The 19216-nt window shown below is 30.7% G+C and overlaps 1 protein-coding gene across 4 annotated transcripts in view; it reads left to right on the top strand.

Annotated features, from left to right (window-relative positions):
- The window catches only part of LOC107452310 (diacylglycerol kinase theta), a 97883-nt gene that overhangs the window by 36385 nt on the left and 42282 nt on the right, over positions 1–19216 (top strand). For 2 of the 4 annotated variants that reach the window (XM_087165939.1, XM_087165940.1), the window contains exons 4-9: positions 268–356; positions 2137–2268; positions 4772–4955; positions 14114–14200; positions 17573–17667; positions 19058–19124. In XM_087165939.1, coding sequence (XP_087022065.1) covers positions 268–356; positions 2137–2268; positions 4772–4955; positions 14114–14200; positions 17573–17667; positions 19058–19124 — 654 coding nt within the window. The remainder of the gene's footprint in view (positions 1–267; positions 357–2136; positions 2269–4771; positions 4956–14113; positions 14201–17572; positions 17668–19057; positions 19125–19216) is intronic. The other 2 variants (XM_087165941.1, XM_087165942.1) reach the window with 1 other exon arrangement.

The raw sequence follows: 19216 nt of genomic DNA, 5'->3' as shown, positions 1-19216 counted from the left end.
TTGCATGACCAGTTGGAGAGCGCTTGGTACCAATTACCTCAGACTACCAATCAGCACCTTGTGGAATCAATGCCACGGCGGATGCTAGCAGTTTTGAGGGCTAAAGGTGGTCCTACATGTTATTAGCAGGGTGGTCATAATGTGATGGCTCTTCGGTGTATGTGCTTGATTATAAATAAATTTGCAATTAAATATTTTTTTAAGTCAGTTGCATAACTTCTTAAGTTTAGAATGTAACTGATAAATTAATCTTTTTTTAAATTTCAGTTTGTGAATATTCTGTCCACGTAGAATGCCAAGATTTTGGAGTTGCTGATTGTAAGGAATGTGCAACCTATGTTCCAAGCCGTGATGTGGTAATGTATTTTTTACCTCTTATAGTAACTCCTGGCAGCTTTGATACTATTTATTTGTACTAGTTATAACTGTAAGGAAATATATTATGTAAAATAAGGTTGCTTTCTGATGGAAGGTTTATGCATGTAACGTTTGTTTTTCGTAAAATTAAGCGTTTCGGAGATTATAACTTCCAACTAAAAATTAATTATCATGATTTATAAAAACATTGATTGCTATTAATTTTATAACTTCAATAATTTATAAATATTAAATGCAGAATTTATAAAAAGAAATATTTTTTAAAATAGGTTTAGGTATAAATTTTAAATTTTTATTCAAATTTGTTTCTGAACAGTTGAAATAGTTGTTTTGATTAAAAAATACATATAAGTACATGAGCTAATCTAATAATTGAATACTTTAAATCGAAATCGTATGTAATTAAAACAATTTTATTAGCAATGATGAATTTCTTTACAAGTTTTAGGTATTATTGATAGTGCAGAAATTACATGAAAAAAATATTTTTGTATTGTTAAACCATGATTTTCTGAAAACGGTATTCAATTTTTTTGAATTACAGATATGAGTAGATTCTACAAGGCTCTCACTACTGATTTTTAGGAGTTAATCAGATATTTTTAATTACATTTGTTTTGATGGGAATTTAGGATAGAAATCTCTTCAATTTTCTAATATTTGATGTAAAAATCATGTTTTTAATATATTTAGTTTAATAGTGTTTGAAATGAGCATTTTGTAGACAGACTGCATACATTTTTTCCATTCAAAATTATTTGTATTAAAAAAGAACTTTTTAAGAAAATAGCCACTACTTTAAAATATTATAATAAAATATTTAAAAAAATTTTTTATGCTTATTATTGCAATTCATTCGAGGATTACTTTTAATCACAGTAATTTGGTTATTTACTACACGAAAGCTCTATAAAATGATTTTTTTCCGAAATTCTTCTTGTCTCCTTAATTTTCACATTAATGATGATTAATTATATCAAAATATGAAGCAATTTAAAATAAAAAAAGTTAATTTGAGCATAAAGTGATTTGGATTCCATAAACAAATATCATCATTAAAGGCAAATGTATGTATGTTTTTTTCTTCAACTAATCATCGAAGTTCTCTGTTTCACCAATAATATTTGTTAATAAGATCAAAACAGCTGCATACTTCAGCTATTTTTATTTCAGTTTCTTGTGTATCTTTCCAACTCGAAGATACAACTCTATCTGATGCAGTGTTTAATATAAATTGCAAAACGGCTTTATCCAATTATAATATTTTTTAATATTTTAATATTTAAAAAAATATTTTAATATTTATGAAAATATTTTAATATTTAAAAATGATTTTAATATTTAAGAAAATATTTTAATATTTAAAATATATTTTAATATTTAAAAAAATATTTTAATATTTAAAATTGTTTTTTAATATTTAAATTTTTTTTTTTAATGTTTAAAATTTTTTTTTAATATTTAAATTTTAATAATTTTTAATAAATTTTAATAATTTTTCTTAATATTTAAATTTTTTTTTAATATTTACAAAAATATTTTAATATTTAAGAAAATATTTTGATATTCAAAGATATTAATGCTTTTTCATAATTTAAGTAATCAAAAATATTGAGTTATAATTCTAATTGTGTTTTAAGTCGCCGTATGTGGTATTGATGCGTAAATTTTTATTATATATTTGAGATTTGTTTGACATATCTTTTTCCAAATGTTACATGAATAGCTTTCCTCTTAATATTATCTTTTTTCGTTTAGTCTACAATGACACAAACCCATCATTGGAGAGAAGGTAATTTACCCGCTAACTCGAAGTGCCAATTATGCAAGAAAACGTGCTGGTCAGCTGAATGCCTGGCCGGTATGAGGTGTGAATGGTGTAATATCACAGTGAGTTTTCTTTCTTTTTTTATCTCATTTTGGTATTGTAAAATTGGGTTACTTTGTGACAGGTTAGGTTACTTTTGGACACTCGCGTTTTCCAGAGTTAAATAAATAATATATAGCATGAATAGCAAAAATAAAGATAATTTCTTGAGGGGGACACGGAGGAAAATAAATACTAGTAAAATTACCGGACTGTATGGTAATGACATTTCTAGTGAAAAGAGAACAATAAAATATACTGTATTACCTGTATATGGTATTGTCTGGTATAATATATATATGGTATAATTAATATACGGTATTACCAGGAAAATAAATACGAGTAAAATTACCGGACTGTATGGTAATGGCATTTCTAGTGAAAAAAAGAACAATATAAATATAAATAAAATATACGGTATTTAAACCATTCATTTCATAATTGTTTCGTTCTGGTGGTATTGGTTTACTGAAAATTCCGGTGTTCAAAATTGCAGTCCCCATTTAATTTTTTACTTTTAAAAATCATAATTTTGGAATATAGTAAGTCGATAAAATACTTGAAATAGAACAAGTATAGTTTTGAAATTGTTAGATAGTATATTGTTTTAATTTTTAAACACCAAGTTTCAATTTTGTAAAAACTTTTGTAACGGATATAAACTTGAGATATAAATTAATTTTTAAATGTACTATTGAGGTCAATCTATAAAATGACAATGTTCAGCACGCTAATTTCTTATGATAAGTTTTCTAATATGAATTTGGAACTTACAGATTGAGTAAAAATTATAATTTTTATTAATAAATTAAGTTAAAACAAACAGTATGATTAGTTTAAAGCTGTCGTAATGGAAATGCGAAAAAAATGATTAAAATCTGAAATCTAAACCTAGTTTACAGTTTGAAAAAATCATAAATGTCTTTCACACTTTGTATATTTCATTCTTCATTAATGCAGTTTCAAATAAAGAGATGTAATTAAGATTGTTGGGGAAATGTGCATAATAACTAGGGTAATCTGTTAAAGAGACAAAAAATTTGTTTCATTTCTCTACCCAGATAATCTGCAAATTTCTTAGAATATCTGCACATTATCTCTTTTGCAATCGTTAAAGTGTATAAAATATCTTTGCTGGATTAAAAACACCATTTTAGCCCGTTGAAATTAACATATTGTTATTTATTTATTTTTCGCTATCCAAAAATCATTTTACCAAACAATCAAAATATTAGTAGATGGAACCAATAATCAATCGCTTTAAAAAATTTGATACAAAGAATTAAATGGTTTAAAAGCTTAGATTTTTAAAAGCTTTGTCAATTGCAGAGCTTAGGGGAAGAACCGGCAAAGTAACATTTAAAAAAAAAAAAATTAGAGTTTATCGGGGAAAGTTTTTATTTTAGTTTTAGTTAAACATATAACATTTATTTATATTGCTAAATCTGCTCATTCCAACGATGCTCAGTGGAACAAAAGGCTAAGTGACATTCTTTGAGCATTAATTGTATGGAAGAACCGGCTAAGTGACTTGGCGATAAATAGTTCATAAACAACCCTAGAAAAATTCTAGCTTAGCATCAAACGCTAAGGCACGACGAGAAAAAAAAAGGGCGGAAATGAAAAACTTGTTACAGCAGCTTCCATATATTAAGGAGGAATTTATGTTGTATTTTTACAAGTGAATATTTAAAAAAGGCAAGAAAAAAATAACCCTTTAACAGCTTCAACATACATTCTTTTTCGTTTCTACTTCGCATCAGCATGTGTTTCAAATATATATATATATATATATATATATATATATATATATATATATATATATATATATATATATATATATATATATATATATATATATATATATATATATATATATATATATATATATATATATATATATATATATATATATATATATATATATATATATATATATATATATATATATATTCTGCCTTCACTATATATATATGTATATATATATTGCTCGAGACCAACTCTTGAGAGTAAAAAATTAACATAATCAACGATTTTCTCCGGCACTTGTCATATTTGATAGGCTGCAAAACACCTATTTCTCCAGTACTCATAGTAGGTATCGCTCATTTACAAAAATTCCTTAAAATGTCATATAGCCGGATAGTCTAATAAGTTCTTGTTGTTGTTGTCTTTGGCCAATAAGGCAGGGGAGGTGCGATTGTTCTGTTTTCCAGTAGCGCCATCTATGGCGAAGAATTTGATTTCTGCCACACCCATACGTCACACCCGTTTTATAGGGTGCACCCATTCACCGTACAGAATATACAGAATTCATATACAGAATATTTGACAGTCGACATCAGATTTATCATCTACGGAAGTTCTTTTAAGAGAATATAAACGGAGTTGAACATTAGCAGTCGTAAACCCAAAATAGGGTCAGCTGTTCAACAACGGTTATAAAATAAAATAAAAACTGTCATCAAAGCATGTTTTGAACTTAATTTCTTTTCATATTTTAGAGATTAAATTTGTCCCTTGCAGGCTCATCCGTCTTGCTATAAAAGCCTCGCATCCGAATGTACTTTCGGATGTCTGGAAAGCATTATGCTGCCTCCAGCTTGCGTCAGTATTCCCAGGACAGATGTCCCCCTTGAAACAATTATAGGGGGACAGATGAAACGAAGAGATACAATTTCACGTGAGTCTCCGCTCTATTATCATCACTGTAAGACATTCTTTTATTAGCTTCTTTTTCTTCCCCTTCTTCCCTTAAGATGCTCTGCATCAGTTTATCCTCAGCATGATAATCAGTTTTATTTTGCATATATATGTATATTGTGTTTTAGAATATTAGTTATACATGTGGTGTTAAATGTTTGGATTGGTACAACAAGAAGAACTACACTCTATAACAAAAAAATCGACGCACCAAGAAGAAGTTGTCCGATTCAAACGAAAATTGGTGGATAGGAAGACAATGTACAGAATAGTAAATGATTAGAATTTCAGAATAATTGAATTATTTATTGCAGAGTTACAGTAACAAAATCAATAAGGTGTTGACCCGCCTCTAGCCTGGATACAAGCTGCCACACGGCGTGGCACAGACCGATAAAGCTCTTGAATGGTCTCTTGAGGTATTTCCTGCCAAATTCGATCCAATTGTCGAACGAGGTCATCAACATCCGGTGTCAGATGCAATCGCCTTCCCATCATATCCCTGACATGCTCGATGGGAGAGAGATCTGGTGATCTGGCAGGCCAAGGAAGAGTTTGACAAGCTTGCAGACAGCTCATAGCAACACGTGCCGCATGTGGTCTGGCATTATCCTGCTGAAAAACCAGCCCAGGGCGCTGCAAAAGGAACGGTAGCAAAACAAGTCTTAGGATGTCGTCGACGTACCGCTGTGCAGTAAGTGTACCTCTAATGACGCCCAAAGGGGTCCGGCTGTCAAAGGAAATGGCACCCCAGACCATAATGCCTTGTTGAGGGCCGGTGTGGCGTGCAATAGTGAAGGCATAATCCCCTCTCTGCCCTGTGCGTCTTCAAACACGTCTTCGATGATCGTCAGGACACAGTTGGAAGCGGGATTCGTCGCTAAAGACTATACGTCCCCAGTCGGCATCATTCCAGCCTGATCGAGCCATGCATCACTGTAATCTGGTACCAAGAAGCGATAGGATGATTGCTTCTCGGTGCGTCGATTTTTTTGTTATAGAGTGTATTTTATAACTAAGGACGACAGTCAGCGCCGAATTTGTTGTTGCACGCCCCTAAGCAAAACAATATTGTTTTGTTAGACATTTATCACGAAATGTAGCTGTGTAGAGAACAGCACAGGGCAAAAAAATCTATAAACTGGTACTTGCTTTAATATTTTGCACAAAATATTACTGCCTACATGTTGCTTCTTAGATTATTAGTTTCCTTTTAAATAGTAACTTTGCCTTTACAGAAAGTTATAATTTTAGTTTAGATTTAATCTGAATATATAAGTATTGCTCAAACAAAAAAAGGACGCGAGTCAAATTTATAGTAACGATAGTGGCACCACCATTAAGGATTATGAAAGGTAGGAAATTGCATATAATTGAAAACATAATAGCATTTGAACAGAATGCAAAGTCGTTTTAAAGATGGATGCATCAAGAACTAAACAAAGCGCAACTATATGAGCCAAAAGATGAGAGTGAACCAGCCTTTATTGTCAAAATATTGACTGTTTACATTGAACACAGCTTGGAACGAATGACTGTAAGCAAATTCATGAAGGGTGGATGCCAATTTTAAACTCTTCAAAAAGGATGGGTCAGTGATCACCAATGAATCCATTGCTGCTCTTGATTGAATACTTAAAAGTAATCCTAGAATTTCGATTTCAAGTATCTCTTCATCATTATGCCTGAGTAAAGGAACGAGGAAATCAACTTCTGCCATAAAGAATCGGACTACTCCGTAAGTAGCATAGCTTTACATTCAATATAAATGCTCTCATGCGTGCTAGTTAATTCGCTATATTCTTAACCTCCTTTATTACCTAAATGATGGTGTTTTTGTCTCAACAATATTTCTGAAACTATCACGCATGTTCTGTCTTATTTAAGCAGTAGCCCTTCTATTATTATATATTTCAGTGAACAAACAAATATTGTGTTAAAAGAGTCAATTTGTTAGGGAGTTTTCTATTTTCTGCAAAAGTAATGTATATCGCAGATAATCTTTAAACTTAGTGTAAAAAATTATATACTCCAACGCAAAACATTAGTTTCATTGTAAATTCTAAAATTTTGCCGAGTCAGAATAAGTATTTTACAAATTTAAGATTAATATAATTTTAACTATGCGTATACAAAAAAGTTTTGAATAGAATATAGAACAGAATGCTGATAAAATTACTTCATGCTCAAATTTTTATACTTTACGTAAAATATTATTGCCCACCTATCGCTTCCTTGGTTGTCAGTTTGATCTCAAATGATAAGTTTGTGCTGAAAAAAAATTAAGTATTATTGATATTAAGTTGATGAAATATAAATATAGAATATTGTTTGTTCATTAAAAAATCAAATATTGTGCTAAAAAAGAACGAATTCGTTTGGATTTCATTGTAAGGAAATTTACTGCTGGAATATGGTGCAGGATATTGGTAAATTAACACACCGCTGTACACATATAATAAAATATTCTTGTAAACGTATTCCTACACAAAACTTTAAATTTCTCTTAAATGCTTCCTATGGCAAAGTAATGAATAAGATCACTATTATCTGAACTATACTTTTTTAAAATGATTAAGCAGAATATAATACAATTTTAATATTATAGTTTGGTAAAATAATTTTACTATCGTTATAACGTGATTAATATTTTTACAGTTTTTAGAGAATTTATTTTACTTATAATTAATCGTATTTAAGTAAATAGCTCCAATATTTTTTTTCACGATTTTTTACTAGTTAAATACAAGTAGCTCAACAGAAATTATTTCATGGAAAAGAATTGAATCTTTTATTATCTAATTTGAGCTAGATCAATAGTATAAATTAGGACAGAAACCAAAAGCATGTTTTTATAAAGAAATGAATGAAGAGTGAATTCAAGCACTGCAAATATTTCAAAAAATGATATATTAATGCTGTAATGATATTATTACCAATTAAATATATGATTCGCAATAATTTTTAACCAGTTTTTCTATTGAAAGATATTGGTTTTGTATGTAAAATAATTATATAATTAAGTAAATAATATAAACCCCTTTAACTTTATTTTGATTACCAAAAATAAAACTTAAATTTGATTATAAAAATATTTTGCTTGTGGTAACGCATATCTTAATTAATTTATTGCAATCAATAATTTTTAAGTAATTGTAAAGAACTTTCAATGATTAAAAGTACTCATTACAATAGCTGTAAATTATTTGTAAGTATAATTTTTAAATTGTTGTATATTCTACCTAAGTACAGATATCAAAGAAATACTAAAGTTTTTTTTTAAGTTTGGGAATGTGTATGAAACATTACATAATAAAAAAATTACTTCGATAGCAAAAAATTAGTTTTAAGTTGGAACCAGAATTAAATTTTCGCACAGGTTTTCTTTTAAAAACTTATATTTAGTCATAATAAACAAGAACTACAAAAAATAAAAGTGAGAATACATGTTATTTTGTGTAAGTGTGATTATAAACTACTCTGCTTGAAAAATGATAAATAATCAAATCTTTTCTTTCCTGTTCCATAATTTGAAATTTTAACAAATACTTTAAATTGGCAAAATGAAATTGAAACACTTCTTCAGGTATAAATAAAAACAAATTGCAAGGTGTTTCAGGATAATTACCCAAACTTTAAATTCCTCACAAGAATTCAGATATGCATAGCAACCTGTGCACGGTGCGCCTTAACTAAAATTAAATTAAATGCTCTTACACCTTGAAAATTAGAAGAGATTCTGAATTTACAATGTTCTTTGATAATAAAAATCGAAAAATTAAAATAATCTGTAAAGAGATTTAAAAAAAAATCCACTTTGAACATTTTTGCTCACGAAGTACGATATTTCAAAAATGTTAGCATCATTTTATACTTATAAATGGAAGAAAAAAATGACATATTTGTACTAAATATTTATAATAACCGTTTATAATAAAGTTTATAATTATTAAAAGTTTTTTAATTGCTAATTATAGTCAATGAACCACTACTTAAAAAACAAAAGTAATAAAAACTTAAATCGACTTTAGCGACACAAGCATTGTGAAATTAGCACAAGCACTGTGACTTTAAAAATGGCAGCTCCCATTCGTGTGTGTACACGAAGTAGAAAAGCAATTGAACCAGGATAAAAAACAAAACTTAATATCACAGCTCATTCTGTCGACGATTATTTTGATTTTAAGGAATTTCCTTTCGTTTGTATAAAAGGCGATGAAGTCTCGGATGCTCCTGCGCTTGGAGTTTACTGCAAAGATGTTCCTGCTTTTGTTCAGTATGTGAAAAATAAACGAGATGTACTGGATGTTCACTTAAAAATGGGTATTGATGGAGGAGGTAGATTGTTAAAAATATGTCTTTCTGTACAATCAAATGAGTTGGACTTCGAGTGCAGCGGTAAGCGTGCTAAGTATGATGAGGGGATAGCTGCAAGGAAATTTAAGGATTCTGGAGTTAAACGACTATTCATTCTAGTAGCCATTTCGATTGCACAAGAAAATTATAAGAATGTGGATCAACTCATTTCAACGTTGAATATAAGTCGTTTCCACGGCACAATTGCAACCGATTTGAGGTTAGCGCATGTCTTAGCAGGTATAATGTCGCACAGCAGCGCATATCCATGCACTTATTGTTATGCCAAGAAAGATGAGCTAAGCAGCTGTGGTGGATTGAGATCCTCCGAAAATGTTTCATCGTATTATACAAGTTGGCTGACTGAAGGAAAAGGTTCAAAAAACAAAGCGAAAGATTATTTCAATTGCATTCATCCACCTCTAATTGCAACTGTTGGAGGAAAAACATTCCTAGACATTATTCCACCGGCAGAATTACACCTTATGCTTGGTGTTGTTAACACTGTTTTCACGCATATGTTGAAAGAATGTGAAAATGAATCGCTGACATGGACAAAAGCTTGTCACGTTCAGCATGAAATCAGACGAGGATGTTCTGGGTTTAAAGAAAATGCATGCAAAACACTTTTGGATAAAGTGTTTTGCATGCCTGCCAGTTTAAAAATCTAGCAATACTGAAGTACGTTAAAGTATTTGACGACTTCAAAAAAGTGGTTTCTGCTTGCTTCGGAAATAATCTTGACCAAAACTACAAAGCATGTATAGAAGCTTTCAAAAAGAGCTACATGGACTTAGGTGTCAGCGTTACACCAAAGTTTCATGCAGTTTTTTTTCACATTGAACAGTTCTGTGACAAAAACGGTGAAGGATTAGCATTTTTTTGGGAGCAGGCGATGGAGTCCGTACATTTTGATTTCTTAAAGTCTTCCTGGGAAATTAATAAGGTTGCTGCAGATCACCCCGGTTATTCTAAACACCTTTCGAGCGCTGTTTGTAGATACAATGCTTCACATGTTTAAATTGATGTAATTATAATTAAATTATGTTACATTTTCATATTTTATCAGCAGTAAAATGTTTAAATAATAAAAGTTTAATAGAATTACAACTGAAAAATAATTATTATATCATTTCTTTCCTTTCTATTGATATAAAACAACGCGAGATATTTCAAAATCGTGCGCAAAAATGTTCAAAGTGGATTTTTTTAAAAATCTCCCCACAGATGATCTTGATTTTTTGATTTTTAATATCTGTTAACATTGTAAATTCAAAATCTCTTCAAATTTTCTAGGTGTAAGAGCATTTTATTTAACTTTGGTTAAGGCGCACCGTGTGTGTTCAGAATCGTCTTCGTTAGCAGCCACGGAATGTTGATCACAAAAGCATCAGAGGAAACAGATCTATATTGCGGCAGTCATTTGAGCTGCCATCGCCCACAAAGGACATTCATAACATTCCGTTCGTGGTTTGAAGGATTCATGAACATTTGAATTAGGTACTTAGTCATCAATGTATTAGGTGCGGTGGACCGTAGCCACCACGTTCTCCTGATTTAAACAACATGGATTTCTGTCTTTAGAGTGCACTGAAAAGTGCTGATTACGCAACACCTGGGAATTCCGAAAGAACCATCTGTGCTGCAATACCCAACAAAATCCAGGAGTATTTGAGCGAATCCGCCAATCCACGAGCTTCGATGATTCAGGGAATAGAGCATTCGTCTTCCAATGACGTGAACCAGGCTCGAATCCCTGCGATGACTGGCCGCATCCGTCTTGCACCAACCACAGTGCTGACGTGAAATATCCTCAGTGGAAGACGGATCCTGGATTAGAGTCTCTATACCGTCAGGATAACCGTGGAAGGTTCTCTTGGTCTTGCTCTCCATGTAACGCAATTGAGGGTTAGTTCTATCAAAAAGTCCTCCACGAAGGTAAATTTCTCCCAATATTTGATCCAGGAGTTCCCTTGTGTACTGTATTGGGTTCAAAATTACAAGGCTACTGAGTTGAACACCAGTAGTCGTAAACTTAAAAATTAGGTCGGTTGTTCAACGACTGTATTAAAATATTAAATAAAATCCATGGCCCGACGGTGTAACACATGTATCGCTAGCACTGGTGAAAGCTTTGAACATTTTTGTGACATTTTCCCATATTATCTACCCTAGCATATGCAATATCTTTGCCCAGTAAATATTTCAGATTATCTCAATCTTTGTCATACTACTTTTCCATGATGCTTCCGAGACATGGGTTGCTATGTAATTCTGAGTCCTTGTGATGTCCCCTACATCATCTAAAATTTGTCCGAATAATTCTGAGACACCCTGTATTCACACTCTGTTTAGTTAAATTTACTTTTAACTACACTCTATTACAAAAACATTAACGCACCAAGAACGAACTAAGACGCGCAAAATCGACGCTCGATCAGGCTAGAATGATGCCGACCGGGGACGTATAGTCTTTAACGACGAATCTCGCTTCCAACTGTGTCCTGACGATCATCAAAGACGTGTTTGGAGACGCACAGGACAGAGGGGGAATCCTGCCTTCACTATTGCACGCCACAACAGCCCTCAACAAGGCATTATGGTCTGGGGTGCCATTTCCTTTGACAGCCGGACCCCCTTGGTCGTCATTAGAGGTACACTTACTGCACAGCGGTACGTCGACGACATCCTAAGACCTGTTTTGCTTCCGTTCCTTTTGCAGTGCCCTGGGCTGGTTTTTCAGCGGGCAATGCCAAAGGCAATGTTGCTGTCTGCAAGCAGGCAATGTTGCTGTCTGCAAGCTTGTCAAACTCTTCCTTGGCCTGCCAGATCACCAGATCTCTCTCCCATCGAACATATTTGGGATATGATGGGAAGGCGATTGCATCTGGCACGGAATGTTGATGACCTCGTTCGACAATTGGATCGAATTTGGCCGGAAATACCACAAGAGACCATCCGGGAGCTTTATCGGTCTATGTCACTCCGTGTGGCAGCTTGCATCCAGGCTAGAGGCGGGTCAACACCTTATTGAACTTGTTACTGTAACTCTGCAATAAATTATTCAATTGTTCTGAAATTTTAATCATTTACTATTCTGTACATTGTCTTCCTATCCACCAATTTTCGTTTCAACCGGACAATTCCTTCTTGGTGTGTCGATTTTTTTGTTATAGAGTGTATTTAAAGCATCATATAACATTTCTGTTATAAATATTTGCTCTCATGGTAAAGGATCCTATTCCTTTCAAATAATTAAAATACTAAAATGTACCATTTTATACAATTTAACTGTAGCTTTTATAATAATTTGATGCATTGATAACAAATAAGCTACTTTGACATCATTTTCTGTATCACTGAGAATAACAGTAGCGAATTGTTTATAAAAAATCTTTGTATTTTCTGTCCAATATATATTTCTGTGTAAACTTACATGCAAACTCTGTGTTCTAAATTTTATTTATTTTGCAGCATAAAATACAGCGCAATGTTTGCTTAAGTGTGCTTTATTGTTATTTTGTGCATTTCGTTACTGAAATTTTAAAAGAAAACATGTGTTTTATTATTGTACTAAATGCTATCATTACATACTTTTTTACCGGTTTAAAGAAGTTGATTTATAAAAGGTCGAGAATCAGTGCTCGCAAAAAGTTATTTTTAACTTAAATAGCATTCATAAAGTCAAGCTCTTCGAAACAACTCATTTAATAATCTTAAAGCATTAAGATCGGCTCATTAAACATCTTTATTGGTTTATAAAATTAACTAATTTATGGAGGAAGAATTTAATGCTTTTAATAACACCTTTTAGTTCAATAAAATATTTTCGCTACAAACTGCAGTTAGTGTCCTGTTGTCAAAACCTTCGGTTTTATTTGCTTACTTAAATTGGCTCTAATTTTTACATAATTCTTTCCTTATTTTCTAATATATAATAATAATTACGATAAAAAAATTTTATAATAAAAAACGTTAGTAAACAAAATTTTAAGAAAATATTGGGAACTACAAACTCAGGTTTCTTAAAAAAGCATATAAAATTGAGATTTTTAAATATTTAAAACTTAAATAATTTAATAGTGATTTATATCAGAAAAGTTTTTAATACTATGTTTCAATTCAACGATTCAAATGTCTTAAATATTATAATAGTTGCATCAAAAATCTAATGAAACCTCTTTTTTTGTTGAAAGAATTAAGTTGAAACCGACAAATTCTACTTTTTATGCATCGATGTACCATTGAACTAATATTCTACTGTAAAAGTTATGGAAATTAAATAAAAACCATACTTAAATTTAAAAAAAGTTAATTTTTTTTGAAAAAGTAAATAATAAGTGTTAGTTTTAGGAAGAGTAAAATATATTGCTGGAATTTTTTTTATTAATCTCAAATATCAAATATTTATTATTGAAAATGTCGTATACTATAAAATCAAAGTACGGTTTAAAATACTGGCACTTAGGGTGCATTATCAGTAAAAAAACATTTTCCCGTAAAATTCATATATAACGTAAAATATTATATCGTAATATTTATTTAAATAGAGTGATTTAATGATTTTATTGTAATTAATACTGTAAAAATTATTGCACATTGGATCATTATCATTATCCTGTAATTTATTAATGCATTATGTCACTTATAAAACCTAAGAGAAATTAATGTTCAAAAATAATGAATTTATAATTTTGTGTCTAAAAATTATTCCTGTGATAATGCTGTCTTTTCAGAATCGGCTTCCATAAAGGGTCCCTAGGCTTCAATGGGTTTAGTACTCATTTAAATTATGTTTCTGTTTTACAGCTAGAAGCATTTCTGAAGAATTTTCTTCATCCAGTGATCTTAAAAGTAAAGATTATGAAGAATGTTGCCTGAAAGACAAAGAAGAAGGTAGGTATATGTGTTCTTTTTAACTTAGAATAAACTTTTTATCTAATAATCGGATTTTTATGAGCGAAAGCGATCTTTGAAAATGTAACTTTTGCTATTAATTAATGCAGATGATATTATAAATTACGAAAACAGACAAAGGTGTTTAGTATCTTTTTTATTAATTGTTTATGTTAAAGAAAAATGGATATTTTATTCATATTTAAAAAAGAAAGATCTGCATTTAACAGAGGTGATTACGACACAAAACAAATGAAAAAAAATAGAAAATTTTAAGCGCAAAAACTCGATAGCAAAGATATTAATTTAAATACTATTCATATTTAAATATAACTTTTTGAACAAAGATTTATAGTTAAATTACCTACCAATGAGAGATATCACACCTTTATTGTAACTTGTTTAAGAAAAAAACTTAGTTCTTAGAAGAACCGCGATATTAAATTTTAAAATCACGCGAATATGAATCGCGATATTGGATTTTAAGAATGGGAAAATACAAATCGCGATATTGGATTTTCAAATCATGTAAATACGAATCGTGACATTGGATTTTAAACTCACGTGTAAATAAAAATTACTATATTTTATTTTTAAATCACGTGAATACGATGTACAATAAGTAACTTTTAAATCAGGCAAAAATGAAAATCAATGCTTGATATTAAAATCGCGAGAATATGAATCCCGATATTAGTGGATTCCGACGTAGTTTCAAATATTAAAAACGGTGAAAATCCGACAAATCAAATTGGTGTATCACGTTTATAAAAAAGTTTTGATAACGTGATTTAGAGAAGGTTTCAAGGTTTAAATTTTAGGTGAAATTTTTGTTGGATTATTAGTTTTGATTCGCAGAAGTCCGCCAATCTATAATCTTGAGATATGCGGAGGTACACGAAAAAATGACACGCCTTGCTCATAGTTTCTAGACCTGAGGGATGATATAAAAAACCCGGAATTTCGGGGGACTATCGGGTCATCGTTATAACAGAGGTTCACTCTAAATAATACAAACATCATGTTATATAAATAATGTTAATATGTAAATATTGTAAATATATGATATTTTATTTTCCCTATTTTCAAATCCTGTAAATAATTTTGTACATATCTTTTCAATTTATTGTATTTTTCATGCTAATGATTCTAGAGACCTTCCCAGTAAATAACATTATAGATAGCTAACCTATGTTAGTAAACTGCTAATACTTTCCCCTGAACTAAAGCCACTAGTCTCAATTGCCCTAGGGCCAGAAGTCAGAGGAAGAAGTGAGGTGCCCGCATTCGCGGGCAGGTACTTCGGCCAAACTCATATCCAAGTCCAAGGCCAAGGGGTACACCCTGAATACATTCACCCCTGATAAGAAATTTTTTTTTTGCTTTTATGCATAATAAAAAGAAAATTAATATCTTACCACTTTTAATGGTCTGAAAAATACCTAGATAGGATCCAAAATTCAAAAAAAAAAAAAAAAAAAAAAAAAAAAAAAAAAAAAAAAAAAAAAAAAAAAAATTCGAAATATCTTCTGTTGGATAAAAATTGAAACAGAATTTACATATGGTATTTTTCAGTAATATTTGTTTTCTATCTCTTAATTATATTATTCTCTTTTATTAGTACTCCTTTTGATCTTTAATATTAATCAGGATTACATATTTAACGACAAAAGCTTAGTTCCTTTCTCATATTATAAAGTACTTGCATGATATTAACTTATTATATTACATTTTATCATAAACACATCAGTGCACCGGTGGCGCAGTCCCTATTGGACAGATGGGAGCAGTGAGTTCGATCCTGGCAGCAGACAAAACAAAACGCAGCAAACAATTCGTTAAATTTGTCGTGGCCGAAAGACATCTCTTTGGATGAGGTGTGGAAATTAACAGATAGGGGTACTAGCTCAGGCGCTGCCCACATCGACTGACCAGGGTCAAAATTGCGTGGATTTCCACCCATGGTTGTTAAAAGATCGAGCCTTAAAAAGGGGACTATGATTGGCCATGTTTGGGTGATGTGACAAATACTATTAGTTACGGTATTATAATTATTAAAAATTAACACTTTAGATTTAATTTGCGTTCACTCAGCGTAGGATATTAAATAAAAGAGCAAGAAAAGAATTAATTTTCACACAATAGCTATATAATCTCTTTTGCAAACGAGCTATATAATCACAATAGCTATATAATCTTTTTTGCATATATAACGAGTTTTAACAGACAAAAACTGAATAAAAAATAAATACAAGTAGTCCGAGAACAAAGTTATAAAGGTGTTGCTTCTGTTGTTGTTTCTAATGACACTTGGATATGCCAGGCTCGCCAGCCATTGGCCTTTAGGTAAATTAAGCAAATTAGGTCAGGAAGGTGCGCCTTTCGTTTAACAAAAGAACACCAAAGGGGTGAAGGTACGTTTTAGCTCAAAATCATACGGATAGATGGCAGTACCACTCATTGGTGAGGTCACTTTCTCAATTTACAGATCTGAAAGGAACGGAAATTTTCTCCAGATCCCTGTACCAATGGCACTGCTCAGTGATCAACCACAGGACATTTAATTCCACCAATTTTCCGAGCACGTATATTGCTCAAATGGTAACCGAGCAAACTGATCAAATTTAAATTTTATCTCAATAGAATCGAAAATTAAATTTGTGTAGAAAGACTTATGTTAACACAATAAGCAAAGTAACAACAGTAAAACTGCAAGGAAATCAGACCCCTCATAATTAACATTATATGATCTTGGATAAGACAATTTTTTTTCCCTTTAAGATAATTGTTGACAGTGAAATAATATTACAACCGTTTTTTTTAAACCTTATTATAAAAAAAGATAATGGATTTAAAAATGTATACATTAAGCATTACTACCGTAAGTACAACTTGTGATACATGAAAATAAATTAAAGGTTTAGTCAAGATTAATGAAGATGAATATCTACTCCAGAAATATATTTTTACCAAATGCGAATAAATTAAGTTTTATCCATATTCATAACCCAGCATTCATGACATATTTAATAGTTTAGATAGTTACGGTTAAGAAACAACCAAAAAATGTAGAAGTAAAAGTCCTCACTTGCATAGATCACAAGAGCCGACACACATGCTGTTCTACGAATTGAGGGGAGCAACATTCCTGTCCACTTGCAAAAGGGAAAGTGTAAAAAATACCAAATTAACTCAAGGAATTACAAATTTTGAGATCTAAAAATAGTGAGTGACCTAATGTCACACCCTTATTATTTTACAGTACGTGCAGAAATTATCAAAAATAGTGCTTCATCGTTAACTGACATTAATTTTTATAGTGGAATGGAAAATACTTTGATAAAGACTAATGTAAATGTTTTTTTCTAACAGAAACTTTTAAAGTTTATGATGGAAATGGAGGCGTTAAAAATAGAATGTTTAGGACAATCACAATGCCGAGAAATTCAACGAAAGAAGATGTAATTGTAAGTATTAATTTTCTAAAAGTTTTTTTTTGACAAATTAACAAATTTAATTGTAGGAAATTAGTTTTAGATTCAGAAAAACAAAAAAGTAATTCATTTTGTCTGAGTTTCAAAAAATTGTAGAATTCTGTTCAGATGCAACTATGCAAACAATAATTATAATATATAGAAGGGCTAGAGTTAAGTCTACTGCAGGGAGCATGTACCCAATAATTTTGAAAATTGGATTGCTCCTTCAATAATTTTATTCTTTTTATGCACTTCTCTCAAAAACATCAGTATTGGTTTTTATTTAAATCTTATAGTGCCCACTAGGCATAATTTGAAATCAGTACAAGGAAATGAAATTCTGGTAAGATTACCGTACTTTATGGCAATGAAATTTATGGTAAAAATTCCATTATTCTAAATAAAAGAACCAAAATATGCAATATTTAAATCATTCATTTAGTAATTTTTCCGTTTATTACAGTTTACCAGACATTTTGGTTTTCAAAATTATAGTTCTTATTACCACACACTTAGTAAAAAATACAAAACTGAAAAGTAACTGAATTAATGGTTTTATGCCATATCTGAATTAATGGTTTTATGCCATATTTGCCATATTTATGCCATATTTGGACATGATAAAATTACCAAATTTTATCACACATTATAAAATTATATTTTATTGTTAATTTTACCAAAATAGTTAAAAAATGCTTTGGTAAGAATGACCAAGCCTTTTGGTGTTGCCATAGATACACGATAGATTGAATCATATTCTGGCAGTTATGACCATAGTGTTCTTCTCATTACAACACTTTCATTCTTAGAAAAATTTATTCAAAGCTTAACGATAATGCAAATGTGCTCCACCCTAATAAAATGTAAACGTAATGATGTGTCCGTTGAAGTTGAACCATAGTATTATGTATCAATGTTTCAGAACTTCGACATGTTGCTTAACGTATTACCATAGGTTGCAGCATATTTTGAATGATGGTTTAACCTGCTCCGAAGTTTCTGACAGTGTAATCTTGGTTTTCAATAGGATAGGTTTTATATAGATGGCCAACTGAGAAAAAATAATTGCAATTGAAATCATAATTTAAATTTCTCATCCAGAATTTTATTTTAATATGTAATCCTATTCAGTTTATAGCATCAAAGAATTCGCTTTGTATACATACAGGTGAAAATTTACGTAACGCTTACGCAAAACACAGATTAATATCTTCAAACATAATCATGAGGCTTTGTGATTAAAACATACGTGTCTGTGGCCATCGACTTATCATCATATTTCATTCTACTTAATATTTCATTTTAATACTTTTAAATTTAATTTATTTTATATTTGCTTTGTTAGAAGAGTCTTCATTTTTGTTTTAATGTTTTCTTGCAGATGGCAGCTCTAAGAGCGTTTCATGTTTATGATGATGCCAGGTTATATTACTTAACGGATGCATATGGTAAGTAAAGAAATATCTTACCTTAATATTACAAATATCAGTTACAAGTAGGAGACACTTCTGGCAATAAATATTTGTTCCATATTGCATTT

The sequence above is a fragment of the Parasteatoda tepidariorum genome, chromosome 6 (genome assembly GCF_982258835.1).
Source record: "Parasteatoda tepidariorum strain Cologne lab strain chromosome 6, Ptep-v5.0, whole genome shotgun sequence".
Lineage (NCBI taxonomy): Eukaryota > Metazoa > Arthropoda > Arachnida > Araneae > Theridiidae > Parasteatoda > Parasteatoda tepidariorum.
The sequence above is the reverse complement of the archived record's forward strand: the minus strand, read 5'-3'. Positions and strand labels throughout refer to the sequence as shown.